Source organism: Marmota monax, unplaced genomic scaffold, assembly GCF_021218885.2.
Source record: "Marmota monax isolate L192 unplaced genomic scaffold, Marmota_monax_Labrador192_F-V1.1 WCK01_AAM20220418_F8-fsc00020, whole genome shotgun sequence".
Taxonomy (NCBI): Eukaryota; Metazoa; Chordata; class Mammalia; order Rodentia; family Sciuridae; genus Marmota; species Marmota monax.
In genome coordinates, this window is record NW_026692912.1 from 9,951,162 (window position 1) to 9,968,854 (window position 17,693).

The window sequence follows — 17,693 nt, forward strand, 5'->3', positions numbered from 1 at the left end:
CTTGACCCTTCTGCTGGAAGCTGTAGCCTACCTCAGTTTCTTCACTCTGTCCTCTATCAGGGTCCTTTAAATGATTTGTCTTTTCTTTAGTGGGGTACACCACTTCTTTTCTAGAATGGTCTTATGGACCATACATTTTCTACTCCCCAGTTCTTTTCTAAATCTGAAAAAAATCTTTCATGGAATCAGGATTCTCAAAGCTGAAAGAAGCAAAAAAGGGGACCAGTCCCCTCTTGGTTCAGATAAAGAGACAAAATTTTCATGAAGGAGTAACACTGACCTAGACCTCCTGGTAAGAGAGGGACTGAACTGAAGCCAAGGCTCAGGGTCTCACTTCCTACTCTCGTGCCATTTCCACCCCCACTCAAAATCCTTTGATATTTTAGAAACCAGAAGTTTGAAACTTGAAAAAGTTATATCTAGGATGGTCATGTTTTCACCCGTCATCCATATTTTGCTCAGACTCCTTTAATATCCAGAGTGTGATGATGAATGCTGTAGGGATCCAAGACAGAATATCTTGTCTTAAAGGAGCCTGGATGCTGTGGTTTAATGACATTTCGTTATAATCATTCAAAAAATGGCAAGAAGTCAGATGAGTAATTTCCAGTGGAACCACAGGACGATGAGGTTCCCACGGCTCTGAGAAAAGGAAGGATCACAGTTGTTGGAGTAGCTAGAAAAGTCTTAATGTTGAAGAAGGGACACAAATAGGTCTTTAGCATGAGCAGACCTCATGATGATAGGAAAGAGGTTCATGAGATGATCAGACTACTCGTCGTGGAATGGGGTGTAAGTTGAAAGTGTTAGGTTACAGGAAAAAGGTGAGTCTAGTTGGGACTTCATGTGCTACATTTTTTTTTTAGGTTGTAGTTCTCAAAGAATGAGGCTGGTTTAGAATGACGTAGGAGTTCAGGGGGAATAGATTTTAGCCTTGGCTAGGCAGTTTCTTAGCTATGCAATCTTGGGCAAGTCTCTTAATCTCTCTGAACCTCCACTTCCACATCTATTGAAAGAAATAGTAGTATCTGACACCATGGATCATATATTATTTTATGTGGCCATGAGGATCACATAAAATAATATCCCATAAAGAGTTCTGGGAAGAGTTAACCAGCATGCAGATGAAAGGGGACATTATTATTTTTTTTCTGCAGTAACTTCGTTCATTCTTTTCCAGTAATCATGTAAGAGAAATTGCTTGGAATTTTATAATCAGAATATCAGGGTTTATTTAACGTGACTAATATTCATTACAGCAATAACAGGATTCAGGGTTGGTGTAGTGGAAAAATTATGCGTGTTGGAGATTGACCAGGGTTTGAATCTTGGCTCCACTCTGCCTGGCTGTCTGACCTTGGCACATTGCTCGGTAAGAGTTGCAGGTTTCTCATCTGTTAAAATTGGGTGATAACAGCTATCCTGTGGCATGTCATGAAATGTAAATGGAGTCACCTGTGTGAAACATCTGGCTTGGTGTCTGGCACATAGTAGGTGTTGGAGAAGTTCCCTCCCTTCTTGCGTGCACACGCGGACAGAATCGCCTCCCTGTCAGCACTGTTTTACAAAGACTGCCTTCCTGCAGGATCATAAAAAAGGCCTGGATGAAACTGCACTTCACAAATGGAAAGCATTTATCCCCAGTACTTTCATTCTTAAAATACTACCTTTTTTTTTTTTTTTTTAAGAACTGGGCTCAGAATTGGTATTTTAAAATAAAGACCACATCACTTATATTAAACTCATTGAATTTGCACACCAGCTTATTTTGATAATGATGCAAATGTCTAACTATATTAGGGGACATTTTTGCTCACAGAACCTTCCTGTGCAGTGTTGGGACTGGTCAAAATGGGACATGTGCCATTTTGGTTGAAGTTACTCAAGGTTCTGACCATCCCTTGATCTCACTTGAGTGTTGAAACACAAGTATACATGTCCAGGCTTACTAGTGCACATTTTCTCTGATTCAGTCTGGGTTTCCTTCACGCTGTCCTTCTTGAGCCAAGTCCATCTTTAATCAGAAGTTCCCACCTGTGAATCTTGCGCACATGTCACTGTGGTCTTGGAGAGCTGAATGCAGGGGGGAAAGATATCAAAGACAAGAGCTGCTCATGGCTCCTAAAAATGAACTCAACAAGGAGCTCAAAAACAGTTACCTGTGAGGAACAGGATAGGGACAGTGTAGTGAATAAATAAAAACACAAGATTGGGAGACAGAATATATTGGGATTAAGCCACTTAACCATGCTATAACCTTGCACAAGACTCAGTTACCTCTTTGGGAAATTAAGGATGAAAGGAACTGCCTTAGGTAGTTTAGAAGACTCAATGAAATTCCACCCTTTAGAAGAACACAGGGCACACAGTGCATCTGAAAATAATAGTGTTTGGTCTTATTTTGTTTTGTATTGCTGCCATTGTTTGAGGATTTCCCTCCTCTGGGAAATCTTCTGATCTCCTGCATGCATATCCCCAAATTCCCAGCTTCCTCTCAGTAGCCTCACTGGGATCTCAGGGCTGTCCTAGGAGTCAGAGATGGCCTAATCCATCTCTCTCTACTACCAAGAGCCCTTTTGTTTTAGTTCTCACAGGTTTCATCTTTTTCAAGGTTTGTTTTAATTCCAAAAGCCCTGCACACACTAAATTCTAATAGATTACTTTTCCTAAGAGGTAAGCGACATGCCGCACTAAGTTTATGTATTTCTATCAAAAATCAAAGGCATGTCTAGGATCCCAGTTTGGGGCTCACTGAATAATGAGAAGGGCAGGAAACAGAGGCCAAGGAGAGTTCCTGCAATATACTCGGGGCCACCGCCAGCAGCTGCCTTCTGGCCTGACACCCTTGCCCCAATACACCCCAGTCCTCAAAGTTTGCAGGTGACAGTTAGGATCCTTTTAGTGGAGCATGCCTGACAAGTTTCCCCCAATAGACCAGGATCTGAGGGTTTCCCTCTCTCACCCCTTTCCCAGATGCATATTTCCAACTCCAGGTCCCTGGACACATGGGAGCACTGGGTGCCCTTTGAGGCCTCTGCTGTAGGTTGGTGGGTTTTTTTTACGATCGGCACACTAAGCACTCTCATTGTGTTTTCTCCATCCACTGGAGACCCTGAGAGCTCAGGACAGCTTCCACACTTGATCAGTGTCCTTCCAGGTTAGAAAACCAAGCCAGAGGGCAGAGGGAGGGAGGGTCCAACAGACAATAGTGAAAGCACTTCCCTAAATTGATCACAACTCAGTGTCTTCCTTCAAACTCACCACTGGGTTGTTTCTGACTCCTGGGGACTGGGAGACCTTCACACCTCTACTCTCACTTTCTGGAAGTGCCCAGCTAGCTGGGAGCAGTTTGCTGACAGGTGCACTCGCGTGAGTGAGTGGGGTGGGCTGGAATTTCCCTGTTTGGGAAGGGAGATTTTCTTTCTCTTTCCTCCTTTCTCTTTTCTGTGTTCTAGGTTGTTTGAGTGGTCTGGTGGTGAAGGGGCAGGGGCACTGTCTTCATGCCAAGCTTCTCATGTTTATGATTTCCGCCCTTTGCGAGTTCAGACTGCCACCTGCTGCTCTTAGCCTTGGGTTTGGCTTCCACAGAGGGCACTGGTGACCCTAACTCCACAAAAGCATGAAGTGTCTAAGAGTCTTACAGAGGGCTCAAGGAAGATTCCAAGTAGACCTCTTTCCCATGAGAATCCATGTGAGAAATACACAGTTTGCCGTGATTTAGCCAAACCTGAAGGAAAGAGGTGATGGATTCTTCCAGTAACTTAGTTGCTAACGATGAAGTAAGGCACTTCCCTTACTTCAAATTCTTCATCTGTAAAATGAGACCACTTAAGGTCTGCCCCTGCTAAGACCTTCTCAAATCAGACATTGTAATCCTGGTTCCTGGCTTGTGGGGAAGAGGCCTACACAAGCATAGGGTAGAAATGAAAGGCCTGATATGTTTAAAAGGTACAAATAAAGCCACGCGTTAACACGGAAGATACCTGCAAAAGTAAGAGATAGTCCTGCCTTCAAAGGATTTGCCAGCCCCGTGTCTAAGAGGGTGCACTGTGTTCCGTGTAGCAATGAAGGAGCAATTATGCTTCCTGACAAGTTGAAGAAATCCTACTCACATCACTGGCATCCCAACAGAGGCTTAGCAATGGTCCCCCACACTTAGGCAGTCTGCGCATCTACTATTTTGTTCCCCCTCAGGTGCTGATTGTGGCAACCTCTTTCCAAAATCAATTTGAACCTAATTCTGCTTCCAACAGCCAGACACACAGTGTCAGAACCCTTTCTCCATATTTGGATTCTTTCATTGTTGCCTGAGCCTCTGAACATCTCCATCTTAGCCCCAGAAAAGGCAAAATTTGGAGAAGTTATTAGGTATGTTAAAGGTCACCCAGAGAGATCTATACCCAATGTCATGATTGTATTGCTTTAATTTTAAATAAATTAGTTACTTGCCAAAGATTAGGTGATTTGAGTAGGGCCATGATCCAGATTAAATTCCAGATGTTGCCATATTGACATAGTGGTGATGACATCATTCTTGATTCATCCTTCCAAAATTAATATTGTTTAGGTAGCCTTTACATCAGTCACATAGCCAATATGGCTAAAACCTAGAGCCAAAGTACACAGTCTTCTGAAATAGCTCCTCTATCTAAACCATTATGACGGCTACAACTTGTGAAATACATGCGATTTGCCTTTGTTTAATTGTGTTTCAAGCATAAGGCAAACCACAGGGATATCAGTGAGCTGGGCACATTCTGCTCAGTGGTCACTTGTACTATTTATCAATTGTGGTTTTGATGCTCTGAGAAGGAATTGAGGCGATGGGAAGAGAAAGCTGTGGGTCCTTGAACTCCATGGTTCTGTTGTGAAAGCCATAGTGTGACATAGGATGGTCACATTACTGTTTTGGTACTTTCAAACACAAGATGATACTTCAAGTGATTTCATTTTCTTCCCTCACAAGAGATCCCTCGTGCCTTAACAGCTGCCCTGAAAATTAATACATTCTGCATCCCCGACACTGTCAAAGCAGACATTGTAGAACCCTAGATAAAGATCAGAGAGAAGGGATTGTTGAGCAGCATGTGTGTGTGTGTGTGCACACGCACATCTGTGTACCTGCCCACTGTGGACCAGACTTACCAGTGTTTGTTGGGAATACTACATTGAATGGTATGCAAGAGCAGGTTTGATTTTTCTACCTTGGAATTTCTTGCACATAGGTTGGTAGCTAGTTGGGTAGGTGCTATTATGGGGAGCACAGAAGATGGGAACCTGATTGAGATGTGAGGTGTTCCTGTTGTCTCTAGGCTGAGTCCTGGGTGATGACTTACATTAACCAAGTGGACGTAGCTAAGCTGGCCAGGGTGTTCTTACACTTGGTTCCACCCTAGAAGTCTCAAAGGGTTGTTTTCAAAAAGGTAAATAAGAAAAAATAGCAGATGTGTAGTTCTGGATAAAATAAACTCATTTAAAAATAAAGTTCTTTATTTTAAGATTATTTTATTCTTTCTTTGTAGTACTACTGGAGAGAGTATTCCTTTTGGGTGCACTTATAAGAGACATCATTGATAGTGGAGTTTTATTCTCTCTTAAATCCTCTCTCTTTTCTTCAGGATTAAAAATCTCTATTCACTCCACCTTGACTCGTGTTTAGCAATCCAAAAGTCTGAGAACCTTTTCACTGTCCCACCTGCTTCTATGAATCAGTACCTCCCCTCCTCGAATCCCCACTCTCAGGATTCTCTATCCTACCCATTGCTTGGTCTCATTATGGTCTTATCCCCAGAGAGGTACAGGCCAGTGACTTTTCTAACAGTTTACCTAGGCAACTCAGCAGAGGGCATGACCTCAGGAGAGTCCGCCTCTTGCTGGACCTAGGGTTGGAACACCAGTAAGGGGTCTTTGCTGTGTAGCATGTAAAGTGCTATAGACCAAATCATAAGCCAGAACCACCATTTCAGCTTCTCTCACTCCTGCCCCACTCAGAGTCAAACCCTTTCCATGGATACTGTTACCTTGGATGTTCACATGTCTGCTCTCCCTTCTGCTCGACCTTGTCTCTGTACTTGTTCCCCTCCTCCAGTCCCTCATCCACGTTCCTCCCGGAAGCTCTTTGGGAAAGATAAGCCAGATCATTTCATTTTCTCCTGTAAATTGTCCAGGGTCTACTTAGAACTTTCAGGACACCTTCCATTCTACAAAACCTGGAATACGTGATCTTTTCTGATGTAGCCATTGCTGCTTCTTCTAGCAATCTCACGAAGTTCCTCACATATTCCCAACTTTGCAGTCCTTGCAAGTGAGGGCTTGTAGCTTATCATTCTTCTAGTGCTCCTCCCAGCCTCTGAGTTTCTGAGGAAGTGTCATTTTCTCTCAGTTGCACCAGTAGCCAGCCAAAGTTCATTCTTTGCGTGAAAACCAATGGTATCTTACCCACCTTCAGTGGGGTATGTGCATTGCTCTGTGCGCCCTCCATACTCAGCATCCCCTTTATTGAAACACATATTGTAAAAGGATATGAGAGACTAACTCACCAATATGGTCTATTAGTATTCAACCGACCAGAGGTCATAACCCACTTCTGACACCCACGAGTGGAGGGGATCTTGGATAAGTGTGGAGTCACCTCACCTAGCTGTAGTTTCTTCATCTATAAACTGAGGACACTCATCCTTACCCCTTCAGGCTTTTGTAAAACTTCAAAGGGGTGAAGTTTAAAAGGACTTCAACAGTGTCAGTATATAGTTAATTCCCCCATATGCTAGGAGTTATTAGTATTATAACAATATGTTGTGATCATCCAATTACACATCTTCATTCATAAAACTTTTAATTCTTTTGATAATGAAAATTTTCTAGCCTTAAAACATGGTATATGATAGAATATTCACAAATGTTGATCAGTGTAAGTGGAATGAATGAATGTTATGTGAAGAAGGAAGGAGAAAGAAAGAAAGGAAAGTAGTAGGTAATTTAAGAATGACCTATTCAACAAATGAATGAAAAAAAATCAACAGTTTTTAAATTAGTCTTTGATTGGTGATGTTATACTTTTCTTGTCTGTGTGTCAAACTTCCATAAAAAAAATGCTATTATTCTGGAAATCAAACATTCAGGGTTCTCAGAATTTAATAAATACCCCAAGCATTTTTCCCTGTGTCTCTTTTTATAGAGAAGAGAGGCAAATCTAGGCATTTCTGATGATGAAACTAAGCAAGAAAATAAAGAAAGCCCAGCTCATGAGGGCCCTTGGGATAAAGTACAAAATTCAGGTTTTAGAACTGGTCACAGCTTGGAGAAACCTTGTTATTTGGAACAAGGATATGGATGCAATAAACATTCTGAGGTTTATCTTGCTTTAATGACTTGCCCTGAGTGGCTTTGATCTTTATATTTGATAATCATTTTCAAATGGTCTAGTGTGTTCTGGAAATGGAGTAGTGGTTCGTGGACTTGTGAGGTTCCTTGGAAATGACAAGCTGCAATCAGAATTTGGAAATGGGCAATGTTTCAGCACTTGCTCTGTGAGCTGGAGACAAACACATCGGTGGAGTGAGGGAGTCAGGGTTCAGTGATGGAATGGAAACCCAACAGGCACTGGGGCTGAGAGCAAGATTAACCCATTATGTCCCATCATCCTACATAGAATCGAAAACGTGGGATTTCGTGGTTTAAAAGAGAACTTGGGTTTAAAAGAGCCCTTTATGAGTTGGTTACTCTTCTAGGCACTTTCTTATTATCATATTGAATTTTATGTACTCTTTTTCTAAGTTGAATTTTACAATTCCCATTTTACAGATGAGGAAAGTGAGCTCTAAAAAGAGACTGAGTCACATGTTCGAGGTCACCAGGCAACTTAGTGGAGGAGGGAGGATTTGAATCCTGGTGGGCTCCTTCCTTTTTCCTTTCACTTGAAAGAACTGCTCTTAGCTTAGAAGTGGTTCACTCTCAGCCAGTTGGCTAGCTCAAATAAACCCTCCAGGGAGCAGGACCTTGGAATTATATTCTCACCTCTGTATCAGGCAAGTCAGCTGAAAGTTGATGTGCTTTATATGGGAATAAAAATCGGGACTTATGAGATGGACCTAGGCTTCCTGGGAGCCACACCTCCGACCACCCTTCTTTACAATGAGAGTGCCAATGTGCTATGCCTCTAGAGTTGGAAAAGCTCAGCCTTCCCGCACTTTTTCCCATGATTTCATTTAAGGGATTTGTTGGTTGTTTTGCATTTTGAATGTGGTTCCCTTTTGCTGCTCTTTCAATAAAACAGGCCCTGACAGCCCTCTCATTCAGATTATTACAGAGTTGTACCATCCCAGGCCAGTGCATTTAGGAAATATGTTGTTGGCACTCATCAGCGAGTGAGATGCATAAAGAAAATATTCTAATGACAGTTGAGTTGAGAGAGCTTTGATCTCCCTCCAGAACTGCACTCATGGCTTTGAAATGCAGTTCTGGCAAAGGGGTAAAGTCTGGGTGCCTTGGCAGTCAGGGCTAGCCCCCTGAAACAGACATTCCAGGGGACCCACAACCTCCACAGTGGAATCCAGGTGCACAAGTTGTGCAGGAGGAGAACAGACACGGAGACACCACTCTTGAGAGGCGGCTTTGGGAAAAGGATCTAAATGAGGAGGGACATTTTAAGCTATCTCAACATTTCCCAAGCTGTTGTTTGTGTGTGCTGTTATTTGATTTTTGGCAAAGGTGGAGGGTGGGGACAGGGAAGAATTATGGTCAAATATATTTGGGGACACTTCAAGCACTTTCTGCCTTTCTCTCATTTTGCATATTGAAGGTTCTAAAAACTCTTGCAATCAGAAACTATATGTATTTAACCTTGTCAGCAGAGCATGTCCTAAATCCATTGACTCAGAAACTCTTTTATGCTAAGCACTCATCTGCTTCTTGTGGATTTAGCCTTCTGTAGACCTTGATCTGGACAGTATTCATCTAGTTTTCAAGCTCACTGAGTAGACACAGACCCAGAGTGTCTGTGTGCAGAGTAAGGCCCAGAATATGGTGAAAAGAAACCAGATATCCATGCTTGCGCCCCAGTCAAGGGACACTGGAGGCTACAGTGGCTATCCAAGTGATGCCCCCTTTTAGGGAACTGTTTCTACCTGAAGGAAGAGGTGATTTTACTTAGTGGTATGAAAGTACTACTATATATAGGTCCCATGTACACATGCTAGAGCATAGAGGTCCATTGCTACCCTTTCCTGCCCCTTGTTTGATATGTGACCTTGACAAGCTCCTTCCCTATCCCGGGCCCTGTGCTTACTCATCCTGCTTTGAAATTATTAATTTTGAGGGAACAGTGCTCAGTAGCTTCAAATCAGTGGTAGTTCTCCATCTTGAAGGAAGTGTTTAAGGGACACAGAGCTGATAATAATTTGGTCCCTATTGTGTAAAGCCCATAGCTCACACAAAATAAAACATTGCATTATTTTCGTTGCTTCTAATCTTCCCAACACCCTGAGAGGTGATTTCCCTCATTAGCATTTTACAGGTGAAAGTGGCCAGGAGAAGATACCTGGAGTGTGTCACCTGTGAGCTGAACTTGGCAAGGGGGAATGTTTTTGAAAGGCTAAGGTTCAAGCAGAGAGATTGTGGGACTGAAGAGAGAGACTAATGGGCCTGAGTAGGGGATGGGAATAGTTGGGGAACCATGTAGGGTTCCAAGGACAAGGAAACTATGAGAACCTGAGTGGATGAGGTTGTAGGAGGAAGAAAAGTTTGGATGATGGGGAAGATACACTGAAAGCTGAGACTGGGAAAGCCAGTCTTCCCCAGTAGAGAAAATAGGAGAGTAGGAGATGGAGAGGAGTCCACATTTTCTGGATGTGGGCTGGCACTGGGCTTGGCTGTCTCATTTAATTTTGCTGGCATCCCTGAGAGCAAACAGACTCAGGGACTTAAAGCAACTTGCCCATGGAAATGAGTCTGTCTGTCCATCTCTGAGGAATACAGTGGACATAAATTAATAAACACATAGTGTTTTGGATTTGGGTTGATTTTTCTTAGGGGTAATGATTTTTCTAAAATAATTGTGATCAATTTTGCATGTGTGCGTGCGCGCGCGCGCGCGCGCGCATACACACACACACACACACACACACACAGGGCCAGACTTCCCATAGTTGCAGAATGGAAAGTGAAGGGACCCTAAGCAAGTCATTTCCTTTTCTCATTAATATTCCTAAACTCGAATGTTCCTTCTAAATTTAACTCCTGTGCTTTCTTCTCCTCCATTGGCCAAGAGGGAAACAGCATTGTCAAGGGATAGGGGAAGGAGGTAAATCCTGTTCCCAAGATTTCCCTCTGATGCATTTGGGAGACACCACATTTGGCTCTGTATTCTTAGGAAACCCTCAGCCAGCAGAATAGAAATTTTTAGCCACAGAGCTGTTTTTTCCTTTGGGTGGGTCCCCCCAAGAGAGATGGGGAGGAGAAAGGCCAGTGGGGCTAGGGGTCTGGCCAGCCGCCATTGATTCTTCCCCCTTTGGGAAATGGAGACTTCCCAAAGTATGAGAAAACCCCACTATGAGCCAGGGAGAGGCTCCAGCATCCCACATTTCTGCTTTGGGCCAGGATGAATACCAACCCTTATAAAGATTGGCTCTGCAATTACCACTGAATAAACATCCAATTAAAACATCTCCCACACCCCTACCCCACCCTGAGCCCTCCTCTCATCCCAGAGAAATGGGACAGAGGTGTTGTTTTTTTTTTTTTTCCTAGTAACAGTAGTGTTACTAGGAAATGTTCTCTGCATTTGATGGAAATGGACAAAGGAATGAGAAAAAAAATAATGTGGAATGGGCCCATCCAAGAAAATCTCGGCTCCTCTGTGTTTTCATTCTCCTCCCAAGTATCATTTCCCTTTTATAAGAGGGTCTGGGGTAGCTTGGGAACTTGGTAAGGTGGTGGGAAGTGTTGGACACATCTAAATCTGTACTTGGCCTTATCAAGTTATATGATTGACAAACCCCTGTTCCTGTCATTAAGATGGGGATAAATTAAGAAACTGCTACACCTGTGTCAAGGGTTTTCTCCTTGCCCACCCTAATCTAAACCCTCACCCTTCCCTATTAAAACTTCCTTACTCCTCTGAACTACTCTGTGGGTTTGGTACTATTATCTATTATCACCTTCTTTCCATACATAAAGAAACAGGAAGTTAAGTCCATTGCCCAGGATGGCCCAAACCTGAAGAAGAAAAGCTGGATTCAACCCTGGGGCAATAGCTTGAGAACAAGCCACACTGCCCATTCTACATACTTCAGATACTAAACAGAGATGAGAAAATGTGCCTACTCAGCCCAGGGGCTGACTTGAAGCAAATGCTCAATAAATGCTGGACTTTCCACCCTCTTTCCCCCTCTCTGGTGACAGAACAGACTGATTAGAGCTCCTCAGGAAGCCTCCAGTGTTAGAAGTCACACATGAACTTCTGGGGGAGAGGTCTCAGCAGGAAGATTTGGGGTCAATATCTTTCTTATATGACTATACCTAGAATTATTCAGTTCACGCCTTGCCTGTATCTCCCACCCATGATAAATTTTATTTTTCCTGACAAGCCATAAAAATTATGGTCATGTGAACATTCGGTCTCATGAGCATGAGGCTTTCTATGACATGGGGATAACAGAAGAACAGTCTAAGTATTGGACCTATCTATCCTATGGACATGGGCATGGAAGGATGTAGGCTTGCCATCCTCAAAAGTGTTCTGTGGAGTGTCTGTGTTACTAATCCCAATACAATGATGAGGAAACTGAGGCCTCATGGTCCATGGTTGGTATAACTGATTCTGGGACTTAAATATTTTAGCTTTTGTTTTTTTCTAAATTAAATTCTAATCCATTGGCTCCCTAGGTGTCAAGCCCCGAGCTAAGAACTGGGTAAACAGAGATAATAAGGTAGCTTCTTTGCCTGAAAATGGCCCCCCAAAAAAGAGATATATACATACAGGTGAAGGGATTAATGGGAATCATACGTGAGAGTATACATCACCAAAAGGAGGTGGGTGAGTACAGATATGGAAATGGGTGGTGGTGGTGAGGTGGGCATCAGTGCAGCCTTCTGGAGGAGTGATACCAGAATGGACCTCAGGTTTGTTCATCAGAGGACAAATAATGAGCAGAGGCCCAGAGAGGAAACAGCGTAGGTAAAGGTCCCAAGGACCCAGATCATGGTGGGTTCAAAGGTGCTGTTTGTACACAGTGGAAAGTTCAAGAGAGGTGGCAGAGAGAGAGAAGCCAAGGGTAGGCAGGGATGGATGTTTGGGCCGTGCTGGAGGCTTGGACTTTACCCTCACTTGTAGAGAGGCCCCTCCATGACTACAGGGAAGGAAGAAAGGGATCCATGTGCGCTCCTGGCCAGGTTCTGTGAGAACTCCATGAAAAAACAGAACACTATCAACTAGCTGCATGACCGTATGAAGAATGAAGTTCCTCTGAGACTCTGTTTCTCCTGCACCCAGAAAATGGGGATACCAATACTGTCTACCTCCTTGTTATCAAAAAGAATAATGACTAGTTAGACCACACAGAAGGACCCAACAAATACTAGTTGACTTTATCTCATCTCCTGCTTAAGGTGACTGCTTTTGTATTTATTTAGGTTTATGTTCACTGATCCGTGGATTCATTCCTAACTGTACTCAGGAATGATTGTCCACTACTTACAAGGATCCTGAGATTCATGATGGCAGGCAAAATGGGGCAGAAAGAAGCATGAGAGGGTCAGGTATGGTGGCACATGCCTATAATCCCAGCAGCTCTGGAGGCTGAAGCAGGAGGATTGTGAGTTCAAAGCCAGCCTCAGCAAAAGTGGAGTGCTAAGCAACTCAGTGAGACCCCATCTCTAAATAAAATACAAAATAGGGCTGGGGATGGCACTCAATGGTTGAGCACCACTCAATCTCTGGTACTCCCCACCCCCCTAAAAAAGCATGACAGGGCACAATGTGTTTATAAAATGAATTGTGGAATAATATCCCTGTGACTGATCCAAAGCAGAAGGCACTCTCTCACATGCAGTGTTTATGTTCTGATGAGAGTCATGCTCCTCAGGGGAGGAGTTCTTATTTCTTGAGCACCTAGGATATGCCAGTGACCACTTCCTTTGTTCTCTCACTCTCTTTTGCCCTCGTTCTTGAACACATTCGTCCCATGTATTAAAGAGCTGATCCTTGTTGCTTAAAGAGCTCATTCATTTTCAGGACATGTCAGTCTACAGTGACAGCAACCCAAACACAATATCCCTCTCTAGTCTAATCAGATGTAGAAATAAAATTTCAGAGAGCGCAGAATCATCTATGGATGATGGCAAGATGCCTCCATTAAAAGAGGTTTCCAGGCTTACATTCCACTGTTGACCTTGAACCCTGTTTCTGTGACTTTGGGTAACCTATTAAAAACTCTGGGGCACAGATTGCTCATCTTGAAAACAGAATAACAGTGACTCCTTGCAAGGTTAATGTAGAGATGTGAAGCCCATTTTCCTAGTGCATCCACATATTTTCCAAATAGATGGTCCAAAACACAAATGAATGAGCAAAAAGCAGAAGCAGCCAAGAATAGAAAATATGTGTTTTCATCCATTCCTGTTATTGGCTCCGTCCTCAGTCAATTTAACAGAGTCCTTAGGGGTACAAACATTGACCATAGACAAATCTAGATTCAAAACGTCATGCTGCTATTTATAAACTGAGCAATATTTGCAAGACTTAATTTTTTTGTTATCTGTAAAAATGGAATCATCTAATCTTTTAATGTTATCAGGAAAATTCAACAAAGTGATGTTTACAAAGAGTTGAGGAAAGTGCCTGGCACGTAATAGCTCTTAATTATTTAGGGAGTACTTGTTGTTTGAATAGTACCTTTTTTGGATGATGATAACAGCCAAAGTTCTTTTTCTGTTTCAGAGCCTACTTGGATGTTAATGAGCTGAAGAACATTCTTCGATTGGATGGATCAACACACCTCAATATTTTCTTTGCAAACTCTTCAGAGGAGGAGTTGGCGGGAGTAGCAACGTGGCCATGGGATAAGGAGGCCCTCATGCACTTAGGTGAGTCTTAGAAACTCCTCCGGGAGGAACCTGAACATAGACAGTAACACATTTAGTAGTGAGCGTGATCATTGTCATGATCACAATGGTGTAGCTGGTGGGTGGTGATAGTGAGCAACCCATTTACTTGTTAATTTACAAAACTCAACATTCCTTATCTCATTTTGGCCACCAAGGAATGCACTGAAGAAAATAGCACAATACTAATAGCCATATTTTACCTGCAGGAAATTCAGACTTAGGGGAATAAGGCTTATCTAACATCACACTCAATCAGTGACAGATTTGCAAGTAGAACTCATGTCTCTGACTATCCATTGATTGCTTTATTCTTAACATTTTGTCTCCCAGTTCATGCAAACATCTTCTTAAACAGGTAATCAACTGCATTAGCATGACCGGTCATGGGCTGGCCTGAGAGAGAGCAAAGAGGCAAGAGGAAGTGCATTTGTAAGAACTTTCTGTTCCTCTGTGTTCTATCTACTCATTTTTACACTTAAATTATGCATGTCCATAAACAGAACATAAATTTATACAAACCAATAAGAAATAACAATGATTTCTGAACCAGGGCCTATAAGAAATCACTATAGTTCTTTAATTTTTTTTCCATATTCTATCTAGTACACATCTATAGGTAGATGTGCTTTAAAAAAATGTTGTGCATCTTTGAACTGTAAATACACACAGTTCTTTTTCTTTTCACTTAATATTATGCTATCTGTCTACATATACTTTCCAACTAAGCCTTACAATTACTTTCCAACTAAGTTTTCTCACTTAAAATCTCAAGACAAAAGCATCTCTCTGGGTTATTTACACCTCCCTAAAGATGAAATTTTTAATAGTCACATACTATTCCTTTGAATAAAGGCACTACAATTGATTTAACCATTCTCCTCTTGGTAGAGTGTTCCCATTATTTACAACAGTGAATTCTGATGACTCAGTGAACATCTTCATCTGAGAATGTTAGGGCTCAGCAAAATGACAGTGCTGGCTGGATCTTCAGACCTGCCTGGTCTCGCTGGGATACACTCAGAGTTCAATAACTGCTCTAACTCTGGGATATCTTGGAGATGAGAGATTCTGCAACTTCAGATGATGGAAGTTGTGCCCAACTAAGCCATAAGCTTGGTTCCCTTCAGACTGCTTTTATTTCTCAACTGTATTTAAGAAATGAAACAAATCTGTGTGTGTGTGTGTGTGTGTGTGTATACATGTATGAATGAAAAGAGATGGATGCAAAGATAAATATCTAGTTGTTTTTAACTGGGGAAATTCTGTCCAATAGCAGACATTTGGCAATGTGTAGAGACGTATTTGACTATTACCAATGGGGAAATATTACTGGCATGCAGCGAGTAGAAGCCAGCAATGCTGCTAAATGCCTTGAAATGACCACAATGAAGAATTCTGTAGTCCAAAATATCAATGTTGCTGAGATTGGGAAACCCTGATAAACCCTGAGATCAGTGACAGGTGGATAGACAGACAGAGATAAGGCACAGAGAGGCAGGGGTTGGACAGAAGAGAATATACAACTTAAGCAAACCTGAAGATGACCATTTTATATCTTATACCTACTATGAAGTTTGGGAATCATACTAAACCAGAGCTAAAGTACATGGTTCTCACCTGTGACTTCACTTAGCAGTATGGCTTTAGACAAATCTCTTTCCTTCCCAGGTATCAATGTCCTTAGATTTTAGTTAGGCAGGTTAGACTGGATAGCCCTCCAAAGACCCTTCTCAGCTCTGAAATTCTGCTTGCTGGAAAAGCAACCCAAAGGGTGATGATCAGAGTCTGAGAAGGGTTGAACAGCAGGCTTCTAAAGTTAGAGAAAAATACTCCTGATAATTTCATGAATGTCAGGGACTGGCTCAGGGCCAGGAATTTGGGAGGCTATAAATCCATAGCATGTTATAGTATTTCAGGATGATGTCAGGCTCAAGCTATTTCACCTTTTAAGAGGAGCAATGAAACAGGACTTGGGTCCAGTGTTGTCACTGTGGAAGGGGTGAATTAAGGTAGAACAAACAGAGCCAGCCTGGATGAAAGTTGTCTGTGCTGCCATTATACTTAGAATGGTTCTGCCCCCTATGACCTTGATATGCAAGCTTCATGAAGCAATAAAGAATCATTAGCACTTTTGCAGCCAATTATTTTAGAACTCTTCCGAAATGCAGTCAGTTTCTCAAGTTCACAAAGCCACTGTGAAGCAGAACTTGGATTGTGACCCATGTCAGGCTACCTCCAGCCAGCCTGAAAGCTGCCACCTCCCCATTCTGAGACACGTTGATCATAAGCAACTCCTGTGCAGTAGCCCCAATCAAACTCAATTTATTAGAACCATATTTTTTTTTTATCCTTTATTCCTGCAGTTACACCATGATCCTTGGAAAAAACCTTGGGTGCGAAGGGGATTATGTTTCATATTATGATTGACAGAAAATGATGGAGAAAGATTTCCTGTCTCAATTTCTCTTCCTCCCTGCCTCTGTCTTCCCCTTCTCACGCCCACGCACACATGCACACCCACACCCACACACCCTCTCGTATGTACACCTTTATCTTTGTGTTAGAAGTCCTGAGTAATTCAGAATTAATAGACCACATGAGCCCCCGGATTGAGCAAGCTCACCACCCCAGCAGTTCAGTCCAAGATAAGACTCCTCTCTGGCCTGCTCTGGGCTTGCCAGCCCAAATCACCCAGGCCCTGCCTCCTCACCTGTCTTTCATAAGATGCTGCTCTGTGGCTAAAGTCTACACTTGCAAGGTTCTCAGACATGAATTTTAACATTCTCTTAAACATGTTTGGATTTTGAAATTTAAACATTTCTCTGTCAACCTGCATGCATCCTTCTAATACTTAAAATAAATGTGGAACAAATTCCATCCATCGATTCTGCTGAGAACTGCTCTACCTAACCTCAGCTAACTAAGCAATGCTCCATCTTTGGGGACATGGGATGTAAAACATGGCTTTCCAAACTAGATCATACACAAGTGATCTGGGGTTCTTGTTAAAATACAGATCATGATGCTGTGGGTCTGGGATAGAGCCCGAGATTCTGCATTTCTACTAAGCTCCTGGGAGATGTTTATACTGCTTTTTTTTTTTCATGTGGGTAGACCGTCATTCACTTGTGTGGCACAATTGATGTATATCAGGTACTAGGCTAGCTGCTTTGAGGGATTAGTTAGACCTCCCAACCTGCTTTAGATGAGTCAATATTCAGGAAATATTCAACACACATTTAATGAAACACTATATCCTAGGCCTTGGGGTAGGCATTAGTAGTAGAACACAGATTAAGAACCCTAGCTTTGGAACCCAAGGATCTCGAGTTCAAATCTCAGCTCCACACTTACTCTTGATCATGGATGGGTTACTTTACTTCTCTTGAATCTGTGCCTCTCTCATGGAGTTGTAAGATGATTAAGTGTGAAAGTACTCATGAAATACCCAGCACAGCACCTGAATGTACATAGTAAACGCTCAGGAAACATTATTATAATGGTGAGCACATGACACTAGGCTTCATGAGTGTTGTTGCTTTTAGAGTCATTGGGAATAATGAACTTGTGCAATATCACGGTTAGTGAAG

The 17,693-nt window shown here is 42.4% G+C and overlaps 1 protein-coding gene across 1 annotated transcript in view; it reads left to right on the top strand.

The window, feature by feature from the left end:
- Pappa (pappalysin 1) overlaps positions 1-17,693 on the top strand; it is a 232,771-nt gene that overhangs the window by 38,674 nt on the left and 176,404 nt on the right. Inside the window, exon 3 of the mRNA XM_046451913.1 lies at positions 13,937-14,082. Coding sequence (XP_046307869.1) covers positions 13,937-14,082 — 146 coding nt within the window. The remainder of the gene's footprint in view (positions 1-13,936; positions 14,083-17,693) is intronic.